The 24,781-nt window shown below is 46.5% G+C and overlaps 5 protein-coding genes across 5 annotated transcripts; 4 read left to right on the top strand and 1 right to left on the bottom strand.

Moving 5' to 3' along the window:
- Positions 1-2,422: 2,422 nt before the first annotated feature.
- EV420DRAFT_1298872 (cytochrome P450) lies at positions 2,423-4,619 on the top strand. Its single transcript, XM_060468361.1, has 9 exons — positions 2,423-2,805; positions 2,865-2,893; positions 2,950-3,159; positions 3,215-3,634; positions 3,691-3,867; positions 3,920-4,027; positions 4,080-4,231; positions 4,289-4,363; positions 4,422-4,619. Exons 1-9 carry the CDS (start codon positions 2,619-2,621, stop codon positions 4,504-4,506), a joined length of 1,443 nt encoding a protein of 480 aa, XP_060340244.1. The 5' UTR covers positions 2,423-2,618; the 3' UTR covers positions 4,507-4,619.
- A 262-nt stretch (positions 4,620-4,881) lies between these two features.
- EV420DRAFT_116124 (uncharacterized protein) lies at positions 4,882-7,174 on the bottom strand. Its single transcript, XM_060466149.1, has 3 exons — positions 6,826-7,174; positions 5,115-6,774; positions 4,882-5,053 (listed from the first exon to the last, which is right to left on the bottom strand). The coding sequence occupies exon 2, from the start codon at positions 6,752-6,754 to the stop codon at positions 5,144-5,146; it is 1,611 nt and encodes a 536-aa protein (XP_060340243.1). The 5' UTR covers positions 6,755-6,774; positions 6,826-7,174; the 3' UTR covers positions 4,882-5,053; positions 5,115-5,143.
- A 1,124-nt stretch (positions 7,175-8,298) lies between these two features.
- On the top strand, positions 8,299-10,419 carry EV420DRAFT_1473509 (cytochrome P450; the record flags this gene model as incomplete). The annotated part of the gene is made up of 12 exons (XM_060469142.1): positions 8,299-8,456; positions 8,510-8,606; positions 8,661-8,797; positions 8,853-8,978; positions 9,034-9,283; positions 9,336-9,461; positions 9,514-9,619; positions 9,669-9,806; positions 9,860-9,894; positions 9,947-9,993; positions 10,048-10,200; positions 10,248-10,419. 12 exons carry the CDS (start codon positions 8,299-8,301, stop codon positions 10,417-10,419), a joined length of 1,545 nt encoding a protein of 514 aa, XP_060340242.1.
- A 4,143-nt stretch (positions 10,420-14,562) lies between these two features.
- Positions 14,563-15,301, top strand: EV420DRAFT_115980 (nucleolar protein,Nop52-domain-containing protein). The gene is made up of 3 exons (XM_060466135.1): positions 14,563-14,956; positions 15,005-15,115; positions 15,164-15,301. Exons 1-3 carry the CDS (start codon positions 14,779-14,781, stop codon positions 15,271-15,273), a joined length of 399 nt encoding a protein of 132 aa, XP_060340241.1. The 5' UTR covers positions 14,563-14,778; the 3' UTR covers positions 15,274-15,301.
- A 449-nt stretch (positions 15,302-15,750) lies between these two features.
- EV420DRAFT_1500752 (uncharacterized protein) lies at positions 15,751-16,076 on the top strand (the record flags this gene model as incomplete). The annotated part of the gene is made up of 3 exons (XM_060471028.1): positions 15,751-15,900; positions 15,952-15,999; positions 16,054-16,076. Exons 1-3 carry the CDS (start codon positions 15,792-15,794, stop codon positions 16,071-16,073), a joined length of 177 nt encoding a protein of 58 aa, XP_060340240.1. The 5' UTR covers positions 15,751-15,791.
- Between the last annotated feature and the right edge of the window lie 8,705 nt (positions 16,077-24,781).

The following is a 24,781-nucleotide window of genomic DNA, read 5'->3' as shown; positions in this document are numbered from 1 at the left end:
ATGGGTGGACCCCATCCAGATTAAATTCCACTATGCGTGACGGTACGGTTTGCAGAAGAAAGACTTTATATCTAACGCGTTTCCTCTTTCCCTTTCGTACTATGCCTGATCGTGAACAACAGATGAGATGTTGGGGTCTTGCTCGTCTTGCATGTCAAATTTCCCGACCGTCATAAGTCTTTATTCGACGTCTGGTTTTAAATCCAAGACACAATAACACTCTTTTCTGAGTATGACGTCCCTGAACCGCACGCCTACTGAGTATTGCCCTTAAGGAAATAACCCCAGTCACTTGGCCAAGTCGTGTGGTGCACTACGGTACGGGTTCGACTCCCACCTGCATATAATTTTTTTTTCCCTGATGCCAGGGGAAATAATATGATTGTAACATCACTATTGACACTATTTTATAGTTTTTCTCTAAGAAGGGCGAAGAAACTGCGCGATTTCTTCCCAGATCACGAACAAACTCGTTGCAAGCACAGATCTCCGGCTACTTATCGGTTAACTCGGGCGAGCTTAAGATGGGTTCGATTCCCAGCTGAGCCTTACGTAGATACAGTTGTATTTTTGTACGATAAGAGAGCGAAGATACTTAGAGGGCTTATGAGCTTAAGAAAGGGAGAATAAAAAAACACTGTAACTATCAGGATGTTATGTACCGAGCGGTAGGGACGTGTGCGCGAGCTAGGGTCCGCAACCTTGGGATTTGAATACAATTCTCAGTTGAAAGACAAGGAGAAACGTTTACTATGTTAGGTGGCGAACAATAGATGGATGACCTACCTTGTCGAGCGTCGCCCTCAGTTACTATGTGGTACTTTTCTATGATTACTTGGGACATGGATAACTCTTGTACTAGTAAGTGTTATAGGAAGAATAGGTGACGAGTAGTAACGTATCTGCAAGCATCTTGGGTTCGACTCCCGGATGGAGCTTGATATCGTCTGATTTTAAGATGTTTTTTTTATGATGCAATGCATTTATTATCCGAGGAGAGGAGGAAAGACCACGGGACCGAGCATACGTCATTGGCGTGAACATGACTCCTTATATTAAGATGGAGAGGTTTTGGCAATTGAAACGTAGAATATACCCTGTTTCCGCTGATTTATGAACTTCCTGCTAAGTTCTTGCTTACCGCAGCCGGACACGAGGTACTATGCAAAGTGAAAAGAAAGCTTCCTGAGAACAAATCGACCATGCTTGTCGATGAAACGGAAGAGAATATATCCTCACCATTAGCTACTCTTCCACTCTGTATATAACCAAAGAGACAATAGCAGAGGTACGTCCGAAGCAATGACCCGGATGGTTTGAGGCTATAAATCTGATGGAGCGACTTCGTAGCGAACTCGGCCGTCCTTCAATTTGACCTCCAATGAACACTCAGATACGTTTTCATAGGGGATGTAATACCTGATATGGTGCTCTATTGCTTGCTCCTGGGTGCAGGAAAGTCATTGACGAAGAAAAGGTAAGTATTGCTCACAGACGTAAACGTTTCGCCGACGACTACTGGCAGGGTCTGCTGTTTTTGGATATCTTCGCGTAAGAACAAACGCTGCTCCAAATCAGGTTCTCATTTTGTAATATACCCTAAATCGACCACCTAAACAAGAAGCTACACCAAAAGTCTGTAAGAACTCGCGGTTCACAGGTGAGCACAGCAAGGAACTAATGTTCACGGTAATTGCGCTAGCGATGCCCTACTAACTACATGGCTTTTATACTACTAGAATATGTAGAATGTACTAGAATAAACGAGTAAGCCTCCCGGGGAATATGGGGAGAACGAGCGAGAATATTCATGCAAGCTCGCACTTCTAAAAATAGCTATCCATATTCTAACAAAGTCTTGCTCTAAGTAACGCTAAGTTTGCTCCAAGTCGAACAGTCCTTAGAACGTCCGATTGTCTACGAAAACATAATGCACATCTATAGAGACAGGTTTCTCTGCCAAGGAAGCAATCTCATAGCATGACTTCCCCAGAATCCCAACTCCGAGCCAAGCACTTGAGCTCATAGAATCACAGAGCTCAGAGCATGCGGTCTCCCAGTGTTATTGTTGGAATAAACAAAGCTAAATTGGTTGTCTAATAAGCTGAGCGAATAATCTGGTCTAACGAATGCGCTCTGTTTGCCACAGGCTCGGAACAGAAAAGTCATGGGAGAACAGGCGGTAAGAAAGAGAGAGATCCTCGCTTGAATAGAAGATGACGATGAAAATAAGAAAGGGAGCAAATGGTCCTAACAATAACGGAAAAATATCCAAGTTCTCATCAAGTTCTTGTGAAAGAGCCTATACATTCCTTAGTTGCAATCGTCGAGTGCGGAAGGCCAACGGAAGCTTACCCCGGCATTTCCCGAAAGACACCATTCTCTTGCGTCACTGCCTTACGAACGACCATCATTGGCTACATGGTCATTTGCTGACTTTTAACTGCCGTTCACGCGCCCACTCATTCGCCACTCATGCGAGCTTCCTCATCTATTTCAGATGCTTCTCCCGTATCTGAACACAGATGGAGACAGCTTTGGTGCGAACGGTGAGATACGGAGAAACTTGTTGAATCGGTTGCTATAAAGCTGGACGATGTCGGATACCTCCCACAGTCATGTTTCTACTTGCTGCAACAGTGATTTGGTGTATCTATCGTATCCTATCCAGGCTCGTGTTTCATCCCCTCAGAGGGTTTCCCGGACCAAAAATTGCTGCGCTCACATCGTGGTATGTAACATACTGGGAGACAATTCAAAATGGAATGCTCGTCAAGGAATTGGAGCGTCTTCATCGGATTTATGGTGAGGTTGTTAAAATCCTGCTTTGTCTAGGGTATTTTATTGATGCTGAGATATTGTAGGTCCAGTGGTTCGTATATCGCCTAACGAGGTTAGCGCCTGCCATTATCCGAAATAATGCACAAGACTCATCGATATCATTTTCAGCTACACTTCAGTACCCCACAGGCATATTTTTCCATATATTCCGGACATTCGAACGTGATCAAAGACCCGAACTTCTACTGGTGCTTCAACGTCGATGAATCCGTGTTCGCATTCACTGATCCCGCTTTGGCGAAAAAGAGACGGGAGATCCTCAACCCTCTCTTCTCGCGGCGGTCGATTCTCAAACTGGAAAGTGTTATCCAGGCGAAGGTATGTCTCTTTTTCCGACGGCCTGACTGGACACTAGCTTAATAGTTTTTGGAAGGTCGATACGCTCACAGGTATCCTTGCTGAAGAATACCGTGGTAGACCTGTTGATCTACACCAAGCCTTCAAAGCCACTACTATGGACATCATCACCGCATACTGCTTCGCCGAATCATTTGATGCGCTCCACTACCCAAGCTTCGCCCATCCTATTCTCCAGGGAATGGAGGGTGCCACAGCCACGATGAGCGCAGTACGGCACTTCCCTATCCTCGCACTTTTGCACCATCTTCCGGAATGGCTGATGATAAAAATGAACCCAGAGTCAGTAGGCGTCTTCCGACTGCAAACTGTGCTCGGGAAACAAGTCGATGGGATCCTAGCCGATCCTGGGGTGCTTGACGCTGTCCATGACACGATTTATCATCATTTGTTGGACGACGAGGAGATACCTTCGAGGAAGGCGTTGTTGGCTGAGGTACGCCTATGTTGCGTTACTGGTCGGTAACTGACTTTTCGGATCCTATTTCCTAGGCGCAAACGCTCATCATTGCGGGAACTGATACTACAAGCAATGCAATGAGTGTTGGTTTCTTCCATGTTCTCAACGACCCTTTGGTCCGAGCGAAGCTCGTTGCAGAGCTGAAGACTATGTGGCCGGACAAGAGATCACCTATGTCGTATGATTCTCTTGAGAAATTACCCTACCTGGTATGTCGTTGCACTTTTCCCAAGGATAACTATCCATCAACTTCGGCATCAGACAGGGGTAGTGAAAGAATCACTGAGAATGAGTATCGGCGTGCCGGTTTCCCTTCCAAGGGTGTTACGCACCGATATGTATATTGATGGGATTTCAGTTCCCGCAGGGGTGGGTTGTCTTGTACATTCTTCGAAGAAGATATTGACTGAATATCTCGTAGACTATCGTCGGAGTGGGGAGTTACTTCATGTTGATGAATGAGGATATCTTTCCTCAGCCAGAGACCTTCAACCCTGATCGGTGGATTCAAACATCGCTGGATAAGTATCTCGTACCGTTTTCGAAAGGTCCTCGGTCATGTTTGGGTGTGAAGTGAGTACAATGACGGCCCATTAGCAGTGGTATCGAAGCTTATGTCCGTCTTCTCAGCCTTGCGTGGTGCGAACTGTACCTTGTGTTCGGGAACCTTTTTCGAAAGCTTGATATGGAAACGTATGAGACAAGGTACACCATTTTCTCCTTTCGTTTCCTCATTTCTGTCGCTGAATATTACCATGCACAGCTCGAAGGATTTAACTTACCGCTGTCACTTCTTGCCCATCTTTTGTGGACGACATTTACATGCTACCGTCCAAGAATATCCATAGTCTCGAATCGATTTGACTACGTGTTCTTATATAGTCCTCTTGAAATCCGTCTGAAAATTGAGATGTTACAGATCATCAGTAAGAAGCAGCAGAAACATGCACGGGATCGCCGGAATTCGGAAACTTTATCTTCTAGTTTCAGCATCATCTGTTGGCATCAGTACGACCTTGGTTTTCTTATCTCGAACCCTTGTTATATCTATGTCTTTCTTATCGAAAGGCTGATTTGCGTTGAGTAAATACCACCATCTATCATGGTCATTGCTATTCGATCACAGGATCAGTTCTCGCAGAACGAAACCCCATGTGGAAGGGAATTGTCCATATCCGAGAGACAACAGTGGCATCGCACCATTTAAAGTTCGGAGCAATACCGTCAAAGAATAAGACTATTGTTATTGGCAGTTGCCCAGGTATTAGAAAATATTTATCATACATTAACGTGAGAACAGACATAAGGTAGCGAGATACATATTAGGATTATGTACACACAGGTAATATTATCGACCCTTGTAATACATAGGCGAGGAAATGGAATAAGACGTATCTATCAGAAACCCATCAATAACCCATAGCCTTGGAAAACATGAGGGAATACCAAAACTCACCAACGAACGAAGCTCCCTTCACAACCGAACTATCGTAAATCCCGTAGGCGTTCAATGACTTCCCTCATATCATCGCAGTTCCACTGCCCGCTCCAACCCTGCCTACGTTCCTTCTTAATTCCCAGATGCACCTCGTCGTCCCCATCATCATCACCATCACTCTTCGCGATACAACTCGAGAGAAAGGGAGTGTCCGGACGCGGAAGAGGAAACGTCTGTGTAAACGTGTCCCATGAAAGCTCGCGTGCAGTTCGATTATGACGCGTGTCACTTCCTTCATCAGGCGCAGCGACACCTGACACCGGTTCTAAATCTGAGTGCGAGAGCGAAATAAATGGCCTGGACTCGGTCGGTGGGACTGATGTTGGAGAGAACAGGGTGGGAGATGATTTTGAATGGCTGTGAAAAGTGGAAGAAGGATTTGAGTTTAAGCTCGTGTGCTCGTTGTTAGGAGAATTTGGAGTAGTGATGGAAAGTGACGGTCTGGAACCATGTGGGTGCGTAGGCTGAAATGCCGGTGAAGAGTGCGAACGGTGGTGGTAGTCGAGAGATGAAGAGGGTTCGTTTGCCGGCGCCAAAGTTACACTTTGCCGCCGTTTAGGATGATTGGGATTATCCGAAGGCGGCGCGTGTGCCAGCCATGGTTCCGGTACTGCACGCGACAGTGGCGTCTCCGATTGTAAGGACATTCTCCGCGGGTGATTAGGCCCGTCATGGTTATGCGAGGGCGATGCATCCGCTAGTCGGGTCTGTGAGCTGAAGCTCGATGTAGGAGAATCAGAGGATAGAGAGACGCTGTTTGGGTGTGGCGAAGGCCCGAGGACGAGTTCCAAGGGTATCTTCTCGCCTAGAACGCGTTGAAGTTTGTCGAGCTGACGGAGACGGTGCTCTGTGGTGACTGGGCATGACGGTGAAGAAGGCTGTGAGCAAGGAGAAGGCATGACTCCCGAAGGACATGTATCGGCAGACTTTTGCCGTCGACGCTGGATAAGTGGAGACAAGACAGAAAAAACTTTAGAACTTGTTCGTGGATGAGAAGAAAGGGAGACGGAGACTGAAAAATCCGGTGACATATTGGAGATGTATGAAGTCGGGCGAAATAACTGCGGGAGGGAGTGCCTTGTCCGAACCTTATTGTTCGCAGTCAGCGCTGAGGGCGGTACAGACCGATTCATTGGTCCAGACTCTGGCACAGCGTGCGTTGACCGGATAGAGCGCGTACTGGGCAGGAGAAGATAGAGCGCACAAAGAGAAGAAGTACGCACGGGGATAGTCCTGTGCACCAAGTTATATGAATCGTCGAATGATGATGATACAGAAGCGTGTGAGATGGCATCAGACATCGACATCGACCCTGGAGATACGCTTTCGCAGAAAGAGATGTCGACTGGATAACAATGAGGGGGTAGCTGACGGACGCCGGTGAGTTTTTGCTTTTTATCGACATCATTTATAGGGACCGAGACTGTGCGTATTAGGAAGAATATGAATGATAGACGTACAGGCATATGCCGAAAGGCAGCGTATATTATTTTAGCATATGCTGCGTTGGTACGGACGAGTGAAAGCGTACATGATGCTGTTACGAATAATATTGATGACATCCTCGACTCGACAACCATCATGAAAGTTTGCTTCATCTCGCTTGATGCACGTGAAACTGTAAATCAAGTCAGTGCATGTCCACGTTTGAACAAAGCAGAAACCATACGTTTCTGTAAATGACATGCAGGGTATTGTCCAGGATGCACGCACTGGCTATCGTCGCCGTGAAGCTTCAAGCTCAGGGAAGGTCGACGAGCTCAGGACCACGTCAGCAATATATTTTCAGCCTCGTGTTTCGACCCCCATAGTCCCGACTAAGTCGATACCGTCTACTCCGCGTTTCTGTATCCTTGAAAGCCGCCTGAGTCGCCGATCAAACTGTCGGTAAAAGTTTCGGGAAGAGTTCACCGTTAACATCGGTGTTTTTTAGTGATAGGACTCCGGAATGACCGCCATTAGCGTGAGAGATTTTTTGCGATGGGTAAGGAATGTTCTCGTCGAATGAAACTCTCCGCAGTTACGTTGGCATAGCAACGTCGTACTGATTTGCTCCGCCGATACCGCAACTGCTATCATCAGGCTTGTACGTCGACTTCCACGCTCACAAGACTTCTGCGAGTGTCAGATATCAATCATGGCGACTTCGTCCAGTCATTTTGGTAGGGAGGGCACGAAGCCGACTTGATAGGTCGGTGAAACTAAAACGTCCTGAATTTTTTCTCAATATCTCTCTGCCAGTATAAATCGCGAACATACACTGCCTTCTTGGTTCCATGTCAAACCTATCTTCCTCCCCGAATAAGTCCACAGCAGATCAAACTGAACGCGGAGCCTAAAACTCCGAGGACCGAGAGTCTATTATGAGAGTTGGGCAACGCACTTGAGCCTCAGACGTCAGTTAGAGATATGACTGAAAGGGTGTTTTAGAGAAGCATGTCCACTGTGAACTTCGAACGTGCAAAGAAATTAACGAATGAAGGACAGGTGGCGGTCACGGTTGTAGGTCCGGGACCCCGAGTTGAGATTGGAATTTCCTTTTTTGACTATCTTCCGGTCCGCCACGAAGACACGAGGCAAGTCCTTGCTTAACTGTAAGTAATGCTCAATATTCCCCTGTTTTCGCCAGTGCAAATCTGAATGATGAACCGTAATTTGATACAGATTTGGTATCACTTTTAAACCTCGAGCGAATGAATCTGAAGCGTCGACGACACACTGCCATGGCCCATGCACGTCATACCTTCATCTGTAAAGCCTATAAGCGTTCCAAAAAATGGCCTCATGAATGCCCCGCTCAAACACATGTTCGTCCAACGAAAATAGAACTCTGTCTCTGGAACCGTAACACCCTCTACAGAAGTGACAATAATACTCTCTGATCGCGTCTGACCCTATAGCTTTTGCCCATACCCCGGGAGAAACTTCCTTTCAACGAACCCTAGGAACACGACATTACCTCTGGCCTGGTTCATCCGCTCCTTCATTGGAAGACTACTGATATAAAAAGCGATATGCCGGGTTCTCTATGGGCACAAAATACCGCTTTGGTGCTTCATGTGAACACCTTCTGACGCGACCTTTGTAATACGCCTCTCACGAGCACTTCGGCACATACGCCTCTCTTCGTTTCACGTCCATCATGCTTATCTATTCCATAACAGCAGCCGATTTCTCAGTCATTGCCGCATTTCTTGCAGCATGCTTCCTCATCTACCGCTGGAAGGTTTCGTTAAATTATCCCTTACCACCTGGTCCGCCATCGCACTGGATTTTTGGTACCGACCTGCCTAAGGAATAGTGAGTTCATCATCAATAAACACCTCGTCTACTTGTCTGATAGTCATCCACAGCCCTTTCTTTCAATACGAAGAATGGACCAAAACCTACGGTCCAGTATTTTCTATGAAAAAAGGAACCCAAACTTTCATTGTCATTGGGCGATACAATGTACGTTCAAAATTTCATCACTGACTTTCCTCATTACAAACTGACCACGCGTAGGCTGCCATTGAAATCATGGAAAACCACTGGTTCTCCTTAATGGACCGTCCGAGGCTAATCGCCGCCTCAGATATCATGTCAGGCGGAATGCGAGTCTTGTTCATATCTGCAGGCTCTAGACTAAGGCGTCTACACAAGTGCGTCAGTCTCTATGATTGCCAAAGCCTCACTTTTCAACTTGTCCCATCGCAGAGCTCTCCACCTAAATCTCCAAACAAAGAAAGCACGCACCTACGAACACATACAATCGCGTAATGCCAAAAACTTCATCCTTGACCTGCTCGATAATCCATCCGACCACATCAACCACGCAAGAAGGTCCGTCAAGCTCACATCCCTTCATCTCGTATTCATCGTTCTCTGTTTCTCTCAGATACGCAGCAAGCGTCATTATGGCACTCACATATGGAAAGACCAACCCTACCTCGTATACAGACCCCGAGATCCAGCTCATAAACCAAAACACCGTCCAAGTCGCTCGCTCCATGCGACCCGGGGCATACCTGGTCGACTCTTTCCCCATCCTCCGCTACATACCCACATACCTCCGTGAACTACGTGCATTCCACAAGCAAGAGCTCGGTTTTTTCAAGTCTCAAATCGACGTCGTGCGCAATCGGATGGTACGAGGATTGTATCTCCTTTCCGTAAGAAGGGACTGAGATTTTCTCTTAGGTATCAGGAGAAGATGCCCAGCCATCCTTCGCCAAGTACCTCATTGAGAACCAGACGATGTACGGCTTATCGGATAATGAGGCGGCATATTTGGCTGGGTCGATGTTCGGTGCTGGGTCGGATACAGTGGGTCTTCTCTCCCATTCTGCTCAACACTCGCTGATACTCCTCGTCTTAGACAGCTTCCGCCATCAGCATGGTTATCATGGCGCTAGCCTGTTACCCAGAGACCGCGGCGAAAGCGCGTGCGCAGATCGATGCACTCGTGGGGAACGCTAAACGATGTTCGTGTGTTGCATCTTCCGATTCGTACTTTTCTCTCATCTTTTACAGACCCTACCTTTGACGACCGCGACCAACTTACAGAGGTGACGGCTTTCGTGTTGGAATCGTACAGATGGTATATTTCTCTCCTCTTGCTGGTAGTAACGCTCACACTGTTTGGAACCAGGCGTCCAATCTCGATATCAGGTGGGTATGCCACTCGTCTACGAAACGATAGGAATAATGATATTCGCATGAAGGCGTTCCCCATCGTGCATCGAAGGATATCATCTGGGTACGTTTCCATTGCCGATCGCATCACTGTTTTTCTATCGGGGTTATTGCAGAATGGCTATGTGATACCCAAAGGATCCATCGTGATCCCAAATCACTGGTGAGCATGATAATCAGCAGTTTTTTTCATTTGTTAATTCTATGCTGCATCTAGGTCTATATTCCGGGACCCCGAAGTCTTCCCCGACCCAGAACGCTTCGATCCCCAACGATGGCTCTCTCCAGACGGGACCATCCGCGACGATATCAAGAATTACAACTTCGGATTTGGAAGGAGGGTATGCCCGGGGATGCACGTCGCGAATAGGTCCGCTCCCACTGTTGTCCCCATTCCATGATGCTAACAGATATTAGATCTCTTTTCATCAACACCGCTCTCCTTATGTGGGCATTCAACATCTCCCAGGACGACGTCGACACAATGAGACTCTCGGACTCACCGAATATGCGTCCGTTGCCTTTCAAGGTCACTTTTGAGCCTCGAATGGATGTGGGTATTCTGAGAGAGTTAATGACGAATGACTAGCGACTATTATGAACAAACGTCACAGTCTGGTGTACAGTTTCATATACACATTGATAGTGTTTTTCCCGTTCACTCGGAATCAATCTCACAGTCCGCATATTCCTTTCGAAATTTCGATACAGTCTCCTGCTAGGTTTGACTCCCGATTGAAATATTTCGCATTGCAGTTTGTGCATCTCGATGCTCAGATGCCGCATGTCTATCATAGACCGATTTGAAGATCGCCAGCCTCAATCGTCAGTGATCATCCTCCTGTCCACACTCCCTAAGATGGATACACCTTTGGTCGTGTATTGGTTATACCAGCTACATACTGGGTTCGACTCCCAGCCAGAGCGTCCTTTTGTTTTGTGAAGACAGCCCTCTTTTTCATTTTTAAGCAATCCTTTCTGGCTGGCTTCTAGAGAGAAGTCTCCGAGTGCAGGAATGCTGATCCGTACGTTGGTTAAAGAAGTGCCTGAAGTGCGTGTGAAAGGACCAGCCTCTTGGCATACCGACTAACTCACTTACCCCCTGGGTTCGACTCCCAAGGGAAGAAATCACGTATTTCAGAAACCGTTTTTGCTCCACAATCCAAATCGAGGTAATGTAACAAATAAGCTACCTCTTAGCGAAGGACTTTCTCTTGACTAGGTTCGAAGGTCACCCTCCAAAGGTGCAAAGCACGTCCGATACCCGAGAACCGGGTTCCTGTCTGCCAGTCCTCACGTGTAGGCTTATGCTTTAATATCGCTTCAAAGTCTGGACTCTAGTTTCTCGGCTTACGAAACAGGCGACACTCCCGGGGATGAGAGTTCTGTGAACTAGCATCAAAATATTGTTCTCATAGACCACCAGTCTGTTTAACGGTATTCGCCGGGTTCGACTCCCAGCCAAAGCCTATGGACTCCTCAAGCGCCTTTTTTAATTCAAAGTCCTTGATGGCGAGAACGATTATGAGAGGGATCATCTATCAGGGAACTTCGGTCAGTCTGGTTACACAGGTATCCAATGTGACGTTGAGCTAGACCAAAGCTGGACGCAATCCGTACACGAAATATTCGTTTTTACGCAGAGACCTGACGGGAGGAACATTGGCTTCGAGGGAAACGGCGAGGATACATAATTTTTTGGTGAATGACTGCAGGAAGAAATTGTCGAATAGACGACGAGCCGCCCATAAATCGAGAGGCATTGTGTCAACTCTTAACTAATAAATGAAGTGTTTCATAGTTCAGTCCGTATCGTAGACTAGTCATATTTACTCCTTTTTACCATTACCCCCGAGCCTTGGCTGCTTATCCATCAGCGCGGTCATAGTAATGGTTCGAATCTCACATAGTGCTCATTTCAGGTGTTCCCATAAATGTATACCTTTTTTGACGCGTGGCTGGAAGGCACCGGTAGAGCATCATACCCCACCATCAGGAGAAAACAGCGTCGGACTTGAGGTCATTCTTTTTGGACGTTCCCAGGCGCTTACTCACGGAAATTTAGCCGTCTCTTCAGAGGGATCTACTCTCTACATAACACGCCTATTCTTTCTGTTCTGCATCAAGTATAAATATTAAACACATTGGGCGGAGAAACCTACGCTCACATAATCGTCACGTAACAATCTAAAAATCCCAACCTCCGGTCGTACATCGGCTATACCAGCTACATAATGATACTGGGTTCGACGGACCCAACCAGAGTTTGACATTCCAACACAGATCCAATTTTTCCTCCGAGCCCAAAGTTCCCTCCGATTGACTGGGCCTCTTTGTAGAAGGAAGTACCAGAACTTCGCCGAGAGATAGCAGAGGGTTTGGAATTTGAAAGGTACGTCTTGACCCATAGGCTAATTCACATACTCTCTGGGTTCGACTCCCAGGAGAAAAAATAAGCGAATACAGAGTTATTTTTTGCCCCATATTCCTAAATCCTAATTAAGATCATGTAACGAATTGTTGCCTTATATCGTTCGATTGGGCGCCAGAAAGGAATGTGTATGACTTGCCTCACCGGCTAATTCACATCACCCTCTGAGTTTGACTCCCAACGAAGAAGTTGAATCGACTCAATTAGAAAATTTTGCCCCGTAATCGTAGTCGAGGTCGTATGATAAACTAAGCAATTTGTGAAAGGGTTTCTCGCTTTCTATTGTCAACACGTACGAAAGCAGAAACGAGTTCTTCATCTCCAAATCATTATCGGTAGGCTTATACTCTGATACCGCTTCGTATTCGAGAGTTTGGCCCGCTGTGAAATATCGCTCTCATAGCACACCAGTCTCTACGGTATGTATGGATATGCGCCGGGTTCGATTCCCAGCTAGGGCTTCAGAATCCCTTGATTTATTCTTTTTCAAAGTTCTCGGTTAACATAGGAAGGAGAATAATAGAGAAGACAATACGTTTATTACGGAGTCTAGTTACACCGATATCTAAGACGACGTCGAGCTAGACCCAATGCTCATATTTTACGCAGAGACGCGAAGAAGTGCGATACAAGGACCCCGAAGAACATCTGCTTCGAAAGAAAGAGTAGAGATGCATGGTTGGTTTGTAAACAATAGTTCGGGCCGCGCTCTCTGACAATTAGCAAGGAAGATGCATTGGAAATGAAATTTGTTAGTAACGAACTAAGCATCTGAATGGAATCAAGACATGCCCTGTCTCATATCAAGGTAAGAGTGATACCTGGAAAGGGCGCGTTCACAATCGTGAACAGAATGTGAATCACACCGAGGAATTCCTCATTGGTGCGGATGACGCTATTCCCCTAAGCTAAATTGACAATGCGAGAGGGAGATTGACGCGTCCCAAATCTGTTTACCGAGGTCAGTCTATACCGAAGAGAGCAGGAGGCGACACTATCGGAGCACATCGTACGTCTTGTATGGACGAAGAGATCATTGAGGATAGCCGATTCCCGCTATCAAGAAAAGCTATCAAATCAGATCTACAATCTGCATCCACGCGCAATGTAAACAAACTCACTTTCTTGAACAATGCCTGATCTCCTCCCGTGCAGATAACCCATACTGGTGCTATCGATGCGTTGTCCTGCGGACGTCTTTTAGTTCGTCCTCTTCGTCATACTCTAACAGGTGGTAATGCGATTGCGGAGTACAACACTCGACACTAGGGTCAAGGGAGCTGAGCACGTCGAGGGATCAACCATATAGGCAGAGAAGGATGCTTGGATTGGTCATTTGCAAGTCGACGCCCACCATCATTCATTCGAGGAATATCGGGACCGCTGAGTATAAAGTGCTATCAAACACGAACTATTCGACCGCCTATTCGATGGCACTCGATCAGACGAAGGATGCTACTGGTCGTGGCTTTGGCTTGATGGTCAAATTAGTTCCACAATACACACCCGCCATACGCATATACTCACCTCTACTAACGAAGTGTCGTCCCTCTGATGCAAACAACAGCGAAGTCTCATGCCAGATGCACGACGTTTTGAGGTTCAACGTTACGGTCATCCTTTAAAGCTTTACAGCTTTACTTTCCAAGTTCGGGAGGCGAAGACGGGAGGGTGCAGTGCGGCGATCTTATGCGAAAGCCTTCAGATGGGTAACAAGCGGAAGAGGGAGGATGCGTATCGTGGCGCTTTGATAATTTGGTGAGTGTTCTTGTTAGGGGAGGTTCTGCCACGAGAAGAGGGTCGGGCGCGCCTTCCTTCGAGCTGAAGCATCCATAGGCTGACCCGTGACAAGTTAGGGAGGCCAGTAGTGAACCTGCGCGATGTCAAACAAAGAAGGGGAGCGGAAAGTAATGCACGCACCTTGTGTATCGTATAGTTCCGTCCGCGTCATCGTACCGACGCCTCGCTAGTTCCAGACCCTAGCAGTTTTGATGTGTGGCTGCGACAAAATCATCTTCCTCGACGACACACAGACCCCGGTTTGAAGGAAAAATACGCATGGCTTGTGCTGACGTGGTGAGCCATGCGCGCGCGCCCTTTGGCTATGATTCCTGCTACTTTAGTAGTAGGTTTTATGGTGTGACCTTTGATTTTTCGACTTTTGGCAGCCCGATGTCGATCTGCACGAAACAACGGTACACCTTCCTAATAGCGTAAAGGGTCCTTCCTTATAAGGCGAAAAGCGCTCCTTATAAGGTCTAGCGCAAAGACCCCCTTCGATCAGGGGCTCAGACCCCTCTCGGAAGACCTGGCATTAACGGCCCGGGGGCGTGCCATAGCCGGCAATTCGGTAGTACGGTCCGAGTTAGCCACGCATCCGTTGCGTTGGACCCGGTGGCCGTCATCCTGACTCTTTGTCTCCCACTCTCGACGTTTGTAAGCCAGCCCCACTTGTAAGCCGTCACGTCGTCCCAGCAATAACACAACAATATCGTTGCAACCGTACCTCTTGCAGAAATGTTGATCACTCTGAATGGAATACCTGTGATTTCTATCTCTTCTACTTTACAATCTTCTTCGCTTCTGTTCTCATCGTCTCCATTTGCTGGAGGTTATCCTCCCGTCGAAAAATTCTTCATTCCTCCTCGTCCTCATCCTCGCCGGTGTCTCCCCTTGGAAAATATCTCGCGTACAGGTAAGGCCTGATCTCTGTTTGAAATTCATATTCTCACTCGAAGAACAGACAAAAAAGTCCACAACAAAGCGATCAAAAACTTATCAGTTTTCCTCTCTGATTCTAAAGATGCGCTTCCACCGCCGGAGTTGGCAAGATTGTGGAAAGGAATATTTTATTGTGAGTCAATGTTAATCTGACATGATACTTTTGGCTGAATTGTTTTAGGCTTCTGGATGTCTGACAAGCCCTTGATTCGGCAAGCTGTCGCAACCGAGCTTACAGAACTTGTGTTGACTATCACGTCAACGCCAGCTGCGCTTTCGTTTCTAAGTTGATTCTGGGAAACGACGGTTCGTGAGTGGAATGGAATCGATTGACTTAGGTCAGTGCTTCACGAAATGCTTAGTCTTATTGGACTGAGGTGACTATAGGCTCGACAAGTATTATATGCTTGTGAGGAAGTTTGCACGCGCAAGGATAGAATCGTCAGATCGATATCTTCCCGACCGAGAGTCCATATCCGAAAACTACAACCGCATATACATGCACCACACAGCCGCATTTCAAGGTTTTGTTCCATGAGTATCAAGTTTTACGGCGCCGTATCCACTCTTTTCGTTGTTTAAACGGTGTGACAATTTTCAGATAGCCTCTTCCACAAAAGAATACATTTATCAACTCAACCACGTTTTAACCAACAGGGTAATAATCAGTGTTGCCTACTTGACTAGCCACTAGATATCATCTCGGTCTGACCATCTGTATCATATTACCAGGAGTACTCTCACTAATAGTGAGACCTTACCCGTCTCTCTCCTCGTTGCTGTTCCTAGCTTGGGAAACATTTTCTACCATGGCCTCCAGAACTGGGAAGACTCGGTCTGATATTTCAGTCATGAAAACTTCAGACGATGGCACTTTCAAATGCGCTCCCTTGTCTTTCCGAAATGTTATCGAAAAAGGCAGGAAATTCGAATCACAGCTTGGTGAGCAGCGAATTGACTTCGTTCCAGTATATATTGAGCAACATCGTGCAGATCGCTACCATTCCTATGCATGTCGTACGTGATGCAGAATGTTACTGCTGATAACAGTATGAAGCTAACTGCCTTCAGCCTGGCAACCCGAACCTTGATCGTCAGGAAGCTCAAGGGTCTCGATGATATAGTTCGTGAGTATATACATCCTTATTGCATCCCTCTTTGACTAATAAGTCATCAAACAGCTGTTACCGTTGTCTCACCCCGTACGGACGGTTGGCCTTTTGTCACTGCAGATCAGTTTCCAGGCGCAGATGCCAATCCTTTGTACAGTTCTTGGCATGTCGGAACCATTCTATTACACTCCTGGTACTTTTAAACGCCTAGCGCACGTCTCCGAGAGCAGAGAAGACACCTTGGCTTGGATGAGGCACGAGTACAAAACTGTATTCTGCATTTCCTCGATTGACGCTTCTCCTCCTGTTCTGCTTTTTACATTGAGGGCTCGCGGATAGGAGTCTTATCTGGGTCTTCCTGAGCATGAGCTTGGATGGGACCGCTGAGGAACCCCTTGCAGAGTCGGAAGTTCGCGACATATTTGCGAGTTTGCAGCCCGAACGTGTACTGTGTGAAAACGTAAGTACCCAGTGTATCAGTCGGGTGTCCCCTCACACTATGGTCCAAGGAGATTGAGTTATTGCGCAATGTACTGAAGTCACAAACCTCTTCTGAGTGAGATGTGCTTCTGGGAGGTAGCGACATGAGTGTGTCGTGCTCATAACTGAATACCGTTTGACACCGCGTTACTCAAGACTAATAACGAAAAGATCGACGCTAATGAAGCTGGACCGACTGTAGAACGTTTGTTCCCTCTCAATCCTATTACTCCTGCACCGAAAGCGGCTACACTTGGCCTTCCAAATGACATTCAAGAGCTTCTCAAAATCAGTCGGGATTTGGTCGGGATGCCATTCATATCGTTCGCACTCGCAGTAGTAGTAATAGTCATCTTATTACTTGTGGTGGTGGTAGTCATCACATTATTTAGATATTGAATACATGCGAGCGATTGAATACAAGACTTGTTTTCACCTGAAGTAGCAGGCGTTGCCCTGGAGCGGGCCCTACTGGAATTATCGTGGTTGTGGAAAGAAAGTGGACAAAGTAAGATCCGTCTGCCGTCGGCTGACGGACCGCTTGCTCCGGCAACGGTCACGTCCTAACCAGTTTTCTCCTTCCATCTTTATTCCCCTCTTTGTCTTGTCTTTCTGCTCTGCAGATATGCAGCCAGATTCATCCATGAAGCGGGCGCGCCCACGGAAAGACCACTCCTATCGCCCAAGTTGCTCGGCGCTTGCTCATGCGACCCGGGACCATACCACACGGACTTAGCACCCATCCTTTTCTGCATACCTACATATATTCACTGATCTTTCCATCCGTGATTGAATCGTATCACCTCCCCGAGAAGCGACTAAGCTTTTGCCCTAGTTAGAAGACACCCAATGTCTTGTTTCCAAGTCCCTTAGACTCATAGAAGAATACCTCAGTCGCAGTGCGTCCATTTCTGAAATTGTGGACTATGTTCCTCCATCAAGCCTGTGTCCACTCCGTTTTCTATGGGTTAGTGCATGCGTACACAAGCAGGGTTCGACTCCCCGGGAGAAGGCATGTAAACATTGCAGGTCGAAGGTCACCATGTGTTTTTAGTTCTCGGGTCCCTACCACCCACTCACGTCTACCTCGAGACCCTGAATAATAACGACGAAGCATATTTCTGCTTCGGAAAACAGTATGGCGGGCGGTTTTATATTTACTGTTCAAACATTCATTCTGCGTCGTCCAATATGGACGGAACGAATGTTCCAATTCTCTCTCCTGAAGTCCTCGTATAGTACAAGTCGATCAGTTAAGCTACAAATAACCGGCACCTGATAACGTACCAGTTAGCAGACGCCAAATCTGCGAAGACTGGGTTCGACTCCCAACTTGACAATATGAAATAAGCTAGCAACGTACCTTTTCATTTTTAGGACGGTCCCCGACAGAAAACTCCTTTTTCTCGCCAAAGCAAGTCGGAAAAGGTTTTCCCTCAAATGAGATAAATGTTGGTGGTGGGTCGCTCTGCCTGGATTGAAATTAGCCTATTTTTCAGCACGCTCTGTCTCATATAACTCACTCTCGCATGAAAATCCAAGCCTCTGCTAGTATATCAGTTACTCAGTGTCTACGCACCGAAAGCGGGTTCGACTCCCCATCAGAGTGCATTTCAACCGCTTGGAGGACAGAGTATTCTTTTAGTTCTTTATTCTTCTATCTACCTCGAGGTCTCCATAACAGATTTTAGAGGGATTCTTGGTGCGTATAATTCACTTCACCCGGCTCACTCATCACATTTGAACGATGGATTCGTTTTTGTTTTCCTGGTTTACGGTCACGAACTTTGAACCAGACTCAGAGGCGTTCGATAATAGATGCTGTAGTGACATGATCGTAAGCTGCATTTTTTGCTTATTGATTGGTGTTTGTTCTGCTAAGCCTTGGGCTTCCGAACCTTTGTCAACTAGTCCGGTCCACACTTCGCTTCGATGTCAAGCAGAATTTACTCTCCTTGTTCTCAGAAGCTTTTCAGTTACAATATCGAATGTTTCATCGTTTCCCCTTCCAGGAACTAGCACTCACACTCACTTCAAATACCAACTCCCTGGTATATCGGCTAGTACACATCCCAAATTCATCCCTGAAGCCTGGGTTCGATTCCCAGCTACATAGGGTCGTCGACTTCAGAAACATTTTCTTGTCAGGTTCGAATACTAGTCGACTGTCGGAGCCTGGGGTTTACTTGTTCACTGTGTTTTCTTGATGGAGGGTTTCAATTAACCAACGAGCTCCATACTGATACGAGCAGTATTTGGTCATACAAAAGTACACTCATTCTCGGCAAACTTCTCGTGCCGGGCATGAAGTAGGATATTGAGAACCCCCAGGATTTCTTAATTCGAGAGAAAGAGTAACGGTACATGACTGTAAGACATTTTCAAACAACGTTCCCAGTACTCCAATGAAATCCGACCAAGTTCCCGGAAGGAAGACGCGTGTCCCAAGCTGGAGACAAGGTTGATTAAATATGGATCCATAACATGGAAAGAAAGCAGGTCGGACATCAAAGCAATAATCTCACGTAGAGCTTCCTACCCCACCATCAAGAACAATCCCGGGGGCCTGGGATGAACCCTTGATGGAGCGGAGCTCGATAACGTGCTTATTCTTTCTGTTCAGAATTCAAGAAACACATTAGGTAAAGAAACCGGCGCCCACAAAGCAGTCACGTAGCAGTGTAAAAATTTCAACCTCTGGTCGTATACCGGCTATACCAGCCCCATAATGATACTGGGTTCGACTCCCAACCAGAGTATAGATAGTGCGAACGTTTCGCACTTCATTTTTCTCCCAAAGGTCTCTCGAATGCCCCCAATTGGAAATCTATCAGGAGAAACAGGAGGACTTTCGATGTAAAGGACTCGCACTTGGCTCACCGGCTAATTCACATATATATACTCTCTGGGTTCGACTCCCAGGAGAAGAAATTAGGTGGTACAGTATGAGTTTTTGCCCCCATAATCCTGTGTAAGGTCTGTCTCTTATAAGGTTTAATGGGCGCCAGAAAGGAGCACGTATGACTTGCCTCACCGGCTAATTCGCTTACACCCTCTGGGTTCGACTCCCAGGGAAGAAATTGTGCTATACGATAGGAAATTTTTCCCTGTAGTCCCAATCGAGGTCAGGTAACAAATCAGGTACCAGCACATATGAAAACCAAAACACGCTCTCCATATCCGAATCCTTATCGGTAGGCTTATGTGACTTCCCAACTTGGGAAAATACGCACCTACACTCCCAACTAAAGAGTTTGTAAGCTAGCTGTGAAATACTGCTCTCATAGCACAGCAGTCTGTTCATCAGCCTGCATATTTGCCGGGTTCGACTCCCGGCCAGAGCTTCATCGATTCTTGAAAGGTTTTTTTAGAGTCCTCGATGCCGGGAATGAGAAGAATGGAGATAAAGTGACACATTCATTACAGAGCTTCAATCAGAGTGATTACACCGATATCTGGGATGACATCGAGCTGGACTCAATCCGTACACGGGACGTTGGTTTCCAAGCAGGGACTTGAAGGGACTCTGATACCAAGATAACGAGGAACATTTGCTCCGAGATAAAGGGCATGCTTGGTTTGTAAACAACGTTGGAAGGGAATCCGACTATGTTCCCTGGAAATCGGTAGAAAGAATGCACTGGATTCTACTTTCTAGATAAAAGTAAGTTCAAATGACACACCTCGTCTCGTATTAGAGCAACACTGATACCAAACTGGAAGGCCGTGTTCACACTCATGAACAGAACGCTAATCACGCCGAAGATAGCCTCGTTGGTGCGGATGACGCTATTTCCCTGACCAAGGTCAATCCATACTAAGAGAGCAGGAAGTGGTACTATCGGAGCGCATCGTACGTCTTGTATGGACGAAGAGACCAGTGAGGATAGTCGATTACTATCAAGAAATGCTTCACAAGCGGCATCCGCGCTCAATATAAACAGACTCGCTTCCTCCTCAAACGACATCCGACTTTCTCCCGTGACGATAGCCCGTACTGGGAATTATAGAGTGCTGTTGATGCATTGACTTGCCATGTCTTCTGGTTCGTCCTGTTTATCGTACTCTATGGATGGCAACGACCGTGCGGTATGACACTTGACACCGGGCCAGTGTGGGGAGCGGAGCACATCGAGAAGTCAATTGATCAGGCCAAACAAAAGCGGAGGTCGACATATGCTATTATTGAATTGAGGATCGACCGCTGGGTACGGAGTGACTATTGACCGCGTATTTGACCACCTCACTCCCACAAAGGATATCTCTTGTCACGGACTTAGTTTGATTGGCCAATCAGAACCACATTACGCACCTGCGATATGCATATACTTACCTCTACTAACCAAGCATCGGGATTCCGACACAAACAGCAGCGAAGTCTAGATCTCATCCCTGATGCGCCCCGTTTCGAGGATCTTCCGTTTCTTCATAAGTTCGGGAGGCGAGGATGAAAGAGTGACGTACAGCAATAATATGGGCGTGACTCAAGGGTTTGAAAGCGTAAGGAGCAAGGGTGCATATCGTGGGTTTTTTAAGGTTTGGTACGCGTTCTTGTTAGGGGAGGTTTCCATGAACACATCGACCTTTGGAGACATCCGGTGAGTGTGCAACTTCGAACACAAACAAACGCACCTTCGTTTCCTGTATATCTCACCGATTCGCGGGTCTTCTGGAACGAAAAGAGACGTCGGTGCCTCCGTTCCTGCAGTGAACGGATCCGTAGCCTGACGCGTGACGAGCTAGGGTTGCCCGGAGTGAACCTGTGCGATATCAACAAGGAAGGAGAATGGAAAGTAATTCACGCACTTCGTGTATCACCTTGTTCTGCTCGCGTCATGGTACGCGATTCTCGCCAGCTCCCCGGGCTCTTGGAGTTTTGATAGCTGGCTGCTGCAAAAATATCTTCTTCGATGGCGCGCAAATCCCAACGAAACAGGAATAATTATGGATAGAGTCGTTATTGGCGTTGGCCTGTCATACCGAGCAGTGCGCTGTGGCTATGATCGTGGTTGTGGAGAGAACGAAGGCAAGGTTGGATTCGGCTGACGGACCGCTTACTCCGGTTCTTCAAAGGCTGGTCACCTCGTAATCGATTTTCTCCTTCCATTTTCATTTCCTTCCTTGGCTTATCTTCCTCTTCTGTAGATACACAGCGAACTTCTCCATGACACGCACATACGGAAAGGCCAATCCTACCTCCCAAGATCCAGAGTCCAGACTGTAATTCCGGACACCATCCAAGTCGCTTGACTGTACCACACGGACTTGGCACTCATCCTTTGCTGCATGCCTACATATCTTCGCTGATATTTTTATTCGTGATTGAATAGTAATAGAATCGTATCGCTCCACGAGACGAAACTAATTTCTGGTCCTAGATTCAGTAGAAGACACCCATCCAATCTCTTTCCAATTCTCTCGGACTCATAGACGGAGTACCTCGCGCAGTCCTGCTTGTGCGTTACATAATGCTCCTTTCAAAAAATTAACACGGATGTGCTCCACCTTATGTGACATGCCGTCCTCGTTGGTTATGGGGTAGTGCATGCGTGCACAATCTGGGTTCGACTCCCTTCAAACATGCGTTGAAATTGTAGAATTATCTTTTTTTTTTTTTCCAAATTATCGGTTCTCTACTAGTTATATTTCTACTTCGAGACAGGCTCACTATCAACCGCAAAATGGATATGTCTGCTTCCAAGACCAGACAGGCGGGTAGTTTTATATTTACCGTTTTCAATATGCATTCTGCGATAATTGTTCCGATTCTCGCTCCCCGAGTCCTCATATTGAAGTCACTCAGTCAATTAGAATCTGAAAATAAGAGGCACCTGGTAATGTACCGGTTAGCAGACGCCAAAAGACTGGGTTCGACTCCCAGCTTGACAATGAGATAACAATAGTTCCGACATACGTTTTATTTATTTTTAGGAAGGTCCCAGAGAGGAATTTTATTCTTTTTCTCTGCGATAAATGGTGGGGGTGGGAACAGACATGTCGCTTGAAATTCCAAGCCTCTGCTACTTAGTATATCAGTTGCTCATTGTATACGTACCGAAAGGGGGTTCGAATCCCTATCAGAGTGCATTCTAACCATCCTGATAAAAGGTATTCTTTTAGTTCTTCATTCTTAGCTTCGGTCTACCTCGAGGTCTCCATAGCCTGTTTCGAAGAGCCGCTATCACTTAAATTGGTCTCGCCTGCATCGAATGGATTTTAGCTGCTCGATGCGACCATCTCAACCACTCCCACGCATGAGATTCGACTTAACCTAGCTCCAATCTCCCCCTCCTCCCTAGTCGAATACATCCGTTGTCCCCGAAGTCAAATGTGGCATTTTTCTCCTTCGTACTCCATAACACTGTATGAGTAGTTCAAGAAAACAACTCCTAGTCGAGAGGCGCGCGTATTTTGTTTCCCTCCCGGTTCTGGTTCAATCGTCAAAAATCCGGTCCTGAATGATTCATCAGACCGATTCGCCTGTGACCATTCTCCCCTTCCTTCCACGTACATCACCTCTTTCCTCTATGGGTTATACCGGCCAGACAAGGTTCGAATCCCGGCCAGATATTAAATGCTTGATCGATTCATTTTGTTTACAGTCACGGATAAATTTGATTGGAGCATAGACATTCGCCCATACATTGGTGGTTATTCTGGCAGGAAGGACACGCGCACCTCCGAGTTGAGAGTTAACGAGCATATTTACGCTTCGCTTTGATTCACATGCTATGCCGTTCGCTTCCAGACAAACTAAAGATCAGTAAAAATAAAGATAAAACCATGTGGTTGTAGAGTCACAAAGTGGTACACGTAGATGATAAGGAATTTGATCTCCCATTGGTTCTGAGTCTGTGTCTGTCAAAATGATAAAAGCCGCCACAGGTGCACTGCGCCAGTTTCAGTGATAAGAGAAAGAAGAAATGGACCATAGTAACAGAGTACTTGCGATGATGTCAAGCGGGAAAAGGTTAAAATCTTTCATGTTCAATGTCCGCTGAGACCCATTCTACATGATATATAAATACAGAACAAATTTTAGCTTATTAGTGGTGTAATGGTTGACATGTGGTATTCCAATATTGTAGTCACCTGGCTGCGTTCGGGATTCGATACCTAGATTATGCATTCGCTTAAACCGTTCTAAGATTTTGTCCATTTTTTTTAGAAAAAAAAAAACAAAACACGATTTCGCTCAGAGTAAGTGGGCTACATTCATCATCTGTCGTCCGTCCAAGGACCAACGTCGTCATTGAAGTCAAGGTTGACAATTTTTACTTTGTGGCAAGTCCGGTAGATTATTATTAGTATTCCTACCATACGTAACGTGCTCCTTTTCTAATTAATTCATGCAGCTCTGTAGCGCTTTCGAATCGGGAGTCGTACCTATCAACCATGACCTGATCGGCATGTGGAATATTGGCGACATTTCTATTCAGGAGGTATCCAATAAATCCCTTGCGCCAGGCGGTCATAATGATACATGTGTCACATGAAAGTTGAAACCCAAGGGCTGCGCTATTCACCCATTTAGCCCGTTTCCTCTCGCCGGTAGCGGAGAAACTGTGCGTTAATGCGGCGGCGGTGACGAACGCAAGTTATTACAAAAACGCTGGAGGATGCGGAGCGTATTCCCCAGTGCGGCAGCATCGAAAATTCCGTCGATCATGCATTCGGAGTTGAAATGCAACTGTCTAAGAGAATCCCAGTATATTAGGCCCCGGAAATTCGAAGTCATCCACTCAATACGGAGCAATCATGAACGAATGTAACGTTTCAGATAGCAGTCTCTTCCTTCGATGATAGTCATATCTACACCCAAATTATGTCTACATGTTCGCGTGATGAAAGGGGGACTCATCCACGTTCCTTGCTCCCTTGTCAACAAATCTTCGTGTTCCCGATACCCGAGGATCATTGATCTACCTTGCCTACTTTGTGCAGGTCCATGTATTATTTTTGGTGAGGAGAATCTTGTGATTGACATCTGAAATGAGAATCGACCATCGGGTACGGAGCGTTGTCTCTTTCCGCTGAGGTTTGGTTAAACAAGACGCAACAATAAGTCCTTGAGGATGTTTCATGAAGAAAGCTTGGGAGTGCTGAAGCGTAAGCTGGGTATAACCTCGTTTCGATGGATGTTATTACTTGTCATTCCCTCAACTTGATGGCCAAATCAGCCCTACATCCCACAAGGCGTGATATAT

This window comes from Desarmillaria tabescens (assembly GCF_030435595.1).
Source record: "Desarmillaria tabescens strain CCBAS 213 chromosome Unknown EV420scaffold_1, whole genome shotgun sequence".
NCBI classification, from domain to species: Eukaryota; Fungi; Basidiomycota; class Agaricomycetes; order Agaricales; family Physalacriaceae; genus Desarmillaria; species Desarmillaria tabescens.
Note: the sequence above shows the minus strand (reverse complement) of the source record. Positions and strands in the feature narration are given on the sequence as shown.

Excerpts from the sequence above, each read along its gene's own strand:
- EV420DRAFT_1298872 (XM_060468361.1), top strand. The coding sequence starts at position 2,619 with ATGTTTCTACTTGCTGCAACAGTGATTTGGTGTATCTATCGTATCCTA. Across the intron at positions 3,868-3,919 it reads TTGAGAAATTACCCTACCTG|ACAGGGGTAGTGAAAGAATC; the intron begins GTATGTCGTTGC and ends CTTCGGCATCAG. Across the intron at positions 4,232-4,288 it reads CGGTCATGTTTGGGTGTGAA|CCTTGCGTGGTGCGAACTGT; the intron begins GTGAGTACAATG and ends CCGTCTTCTCAG.
- EV420DRAFT_116124 (XM_060466149.1), bottom strand. The coding sequence starts at position 6,754 with ATGAAGCAAACTTTCATGATGGTTGTCGAGTCGAGGATGTCATCAATA.
- EV420DRAFT_115980 (XM_060466135.1), top strand. The coding sequence starts at position 14,779 with ATGTTGATCACTCTGAATGGAATACCTGTGATTTCTATCTCTTCTACT. Across the intron at positions 14,957-15,004 it reads GGAAAATATCTCGCGTACAG|ACAAAAAAGTCCACAACAAA; the intron begins GTAAGGCCTGAT and ends CTCGAAGAACAG. Across the intron at positions 15,116-15,163 it reads GTGGAAAGGAATATTTTATT|GCTTCTGGATGTCTGACAAG; the intron begins GTGAGTCAATGT and ends GAATTGTTTTAG.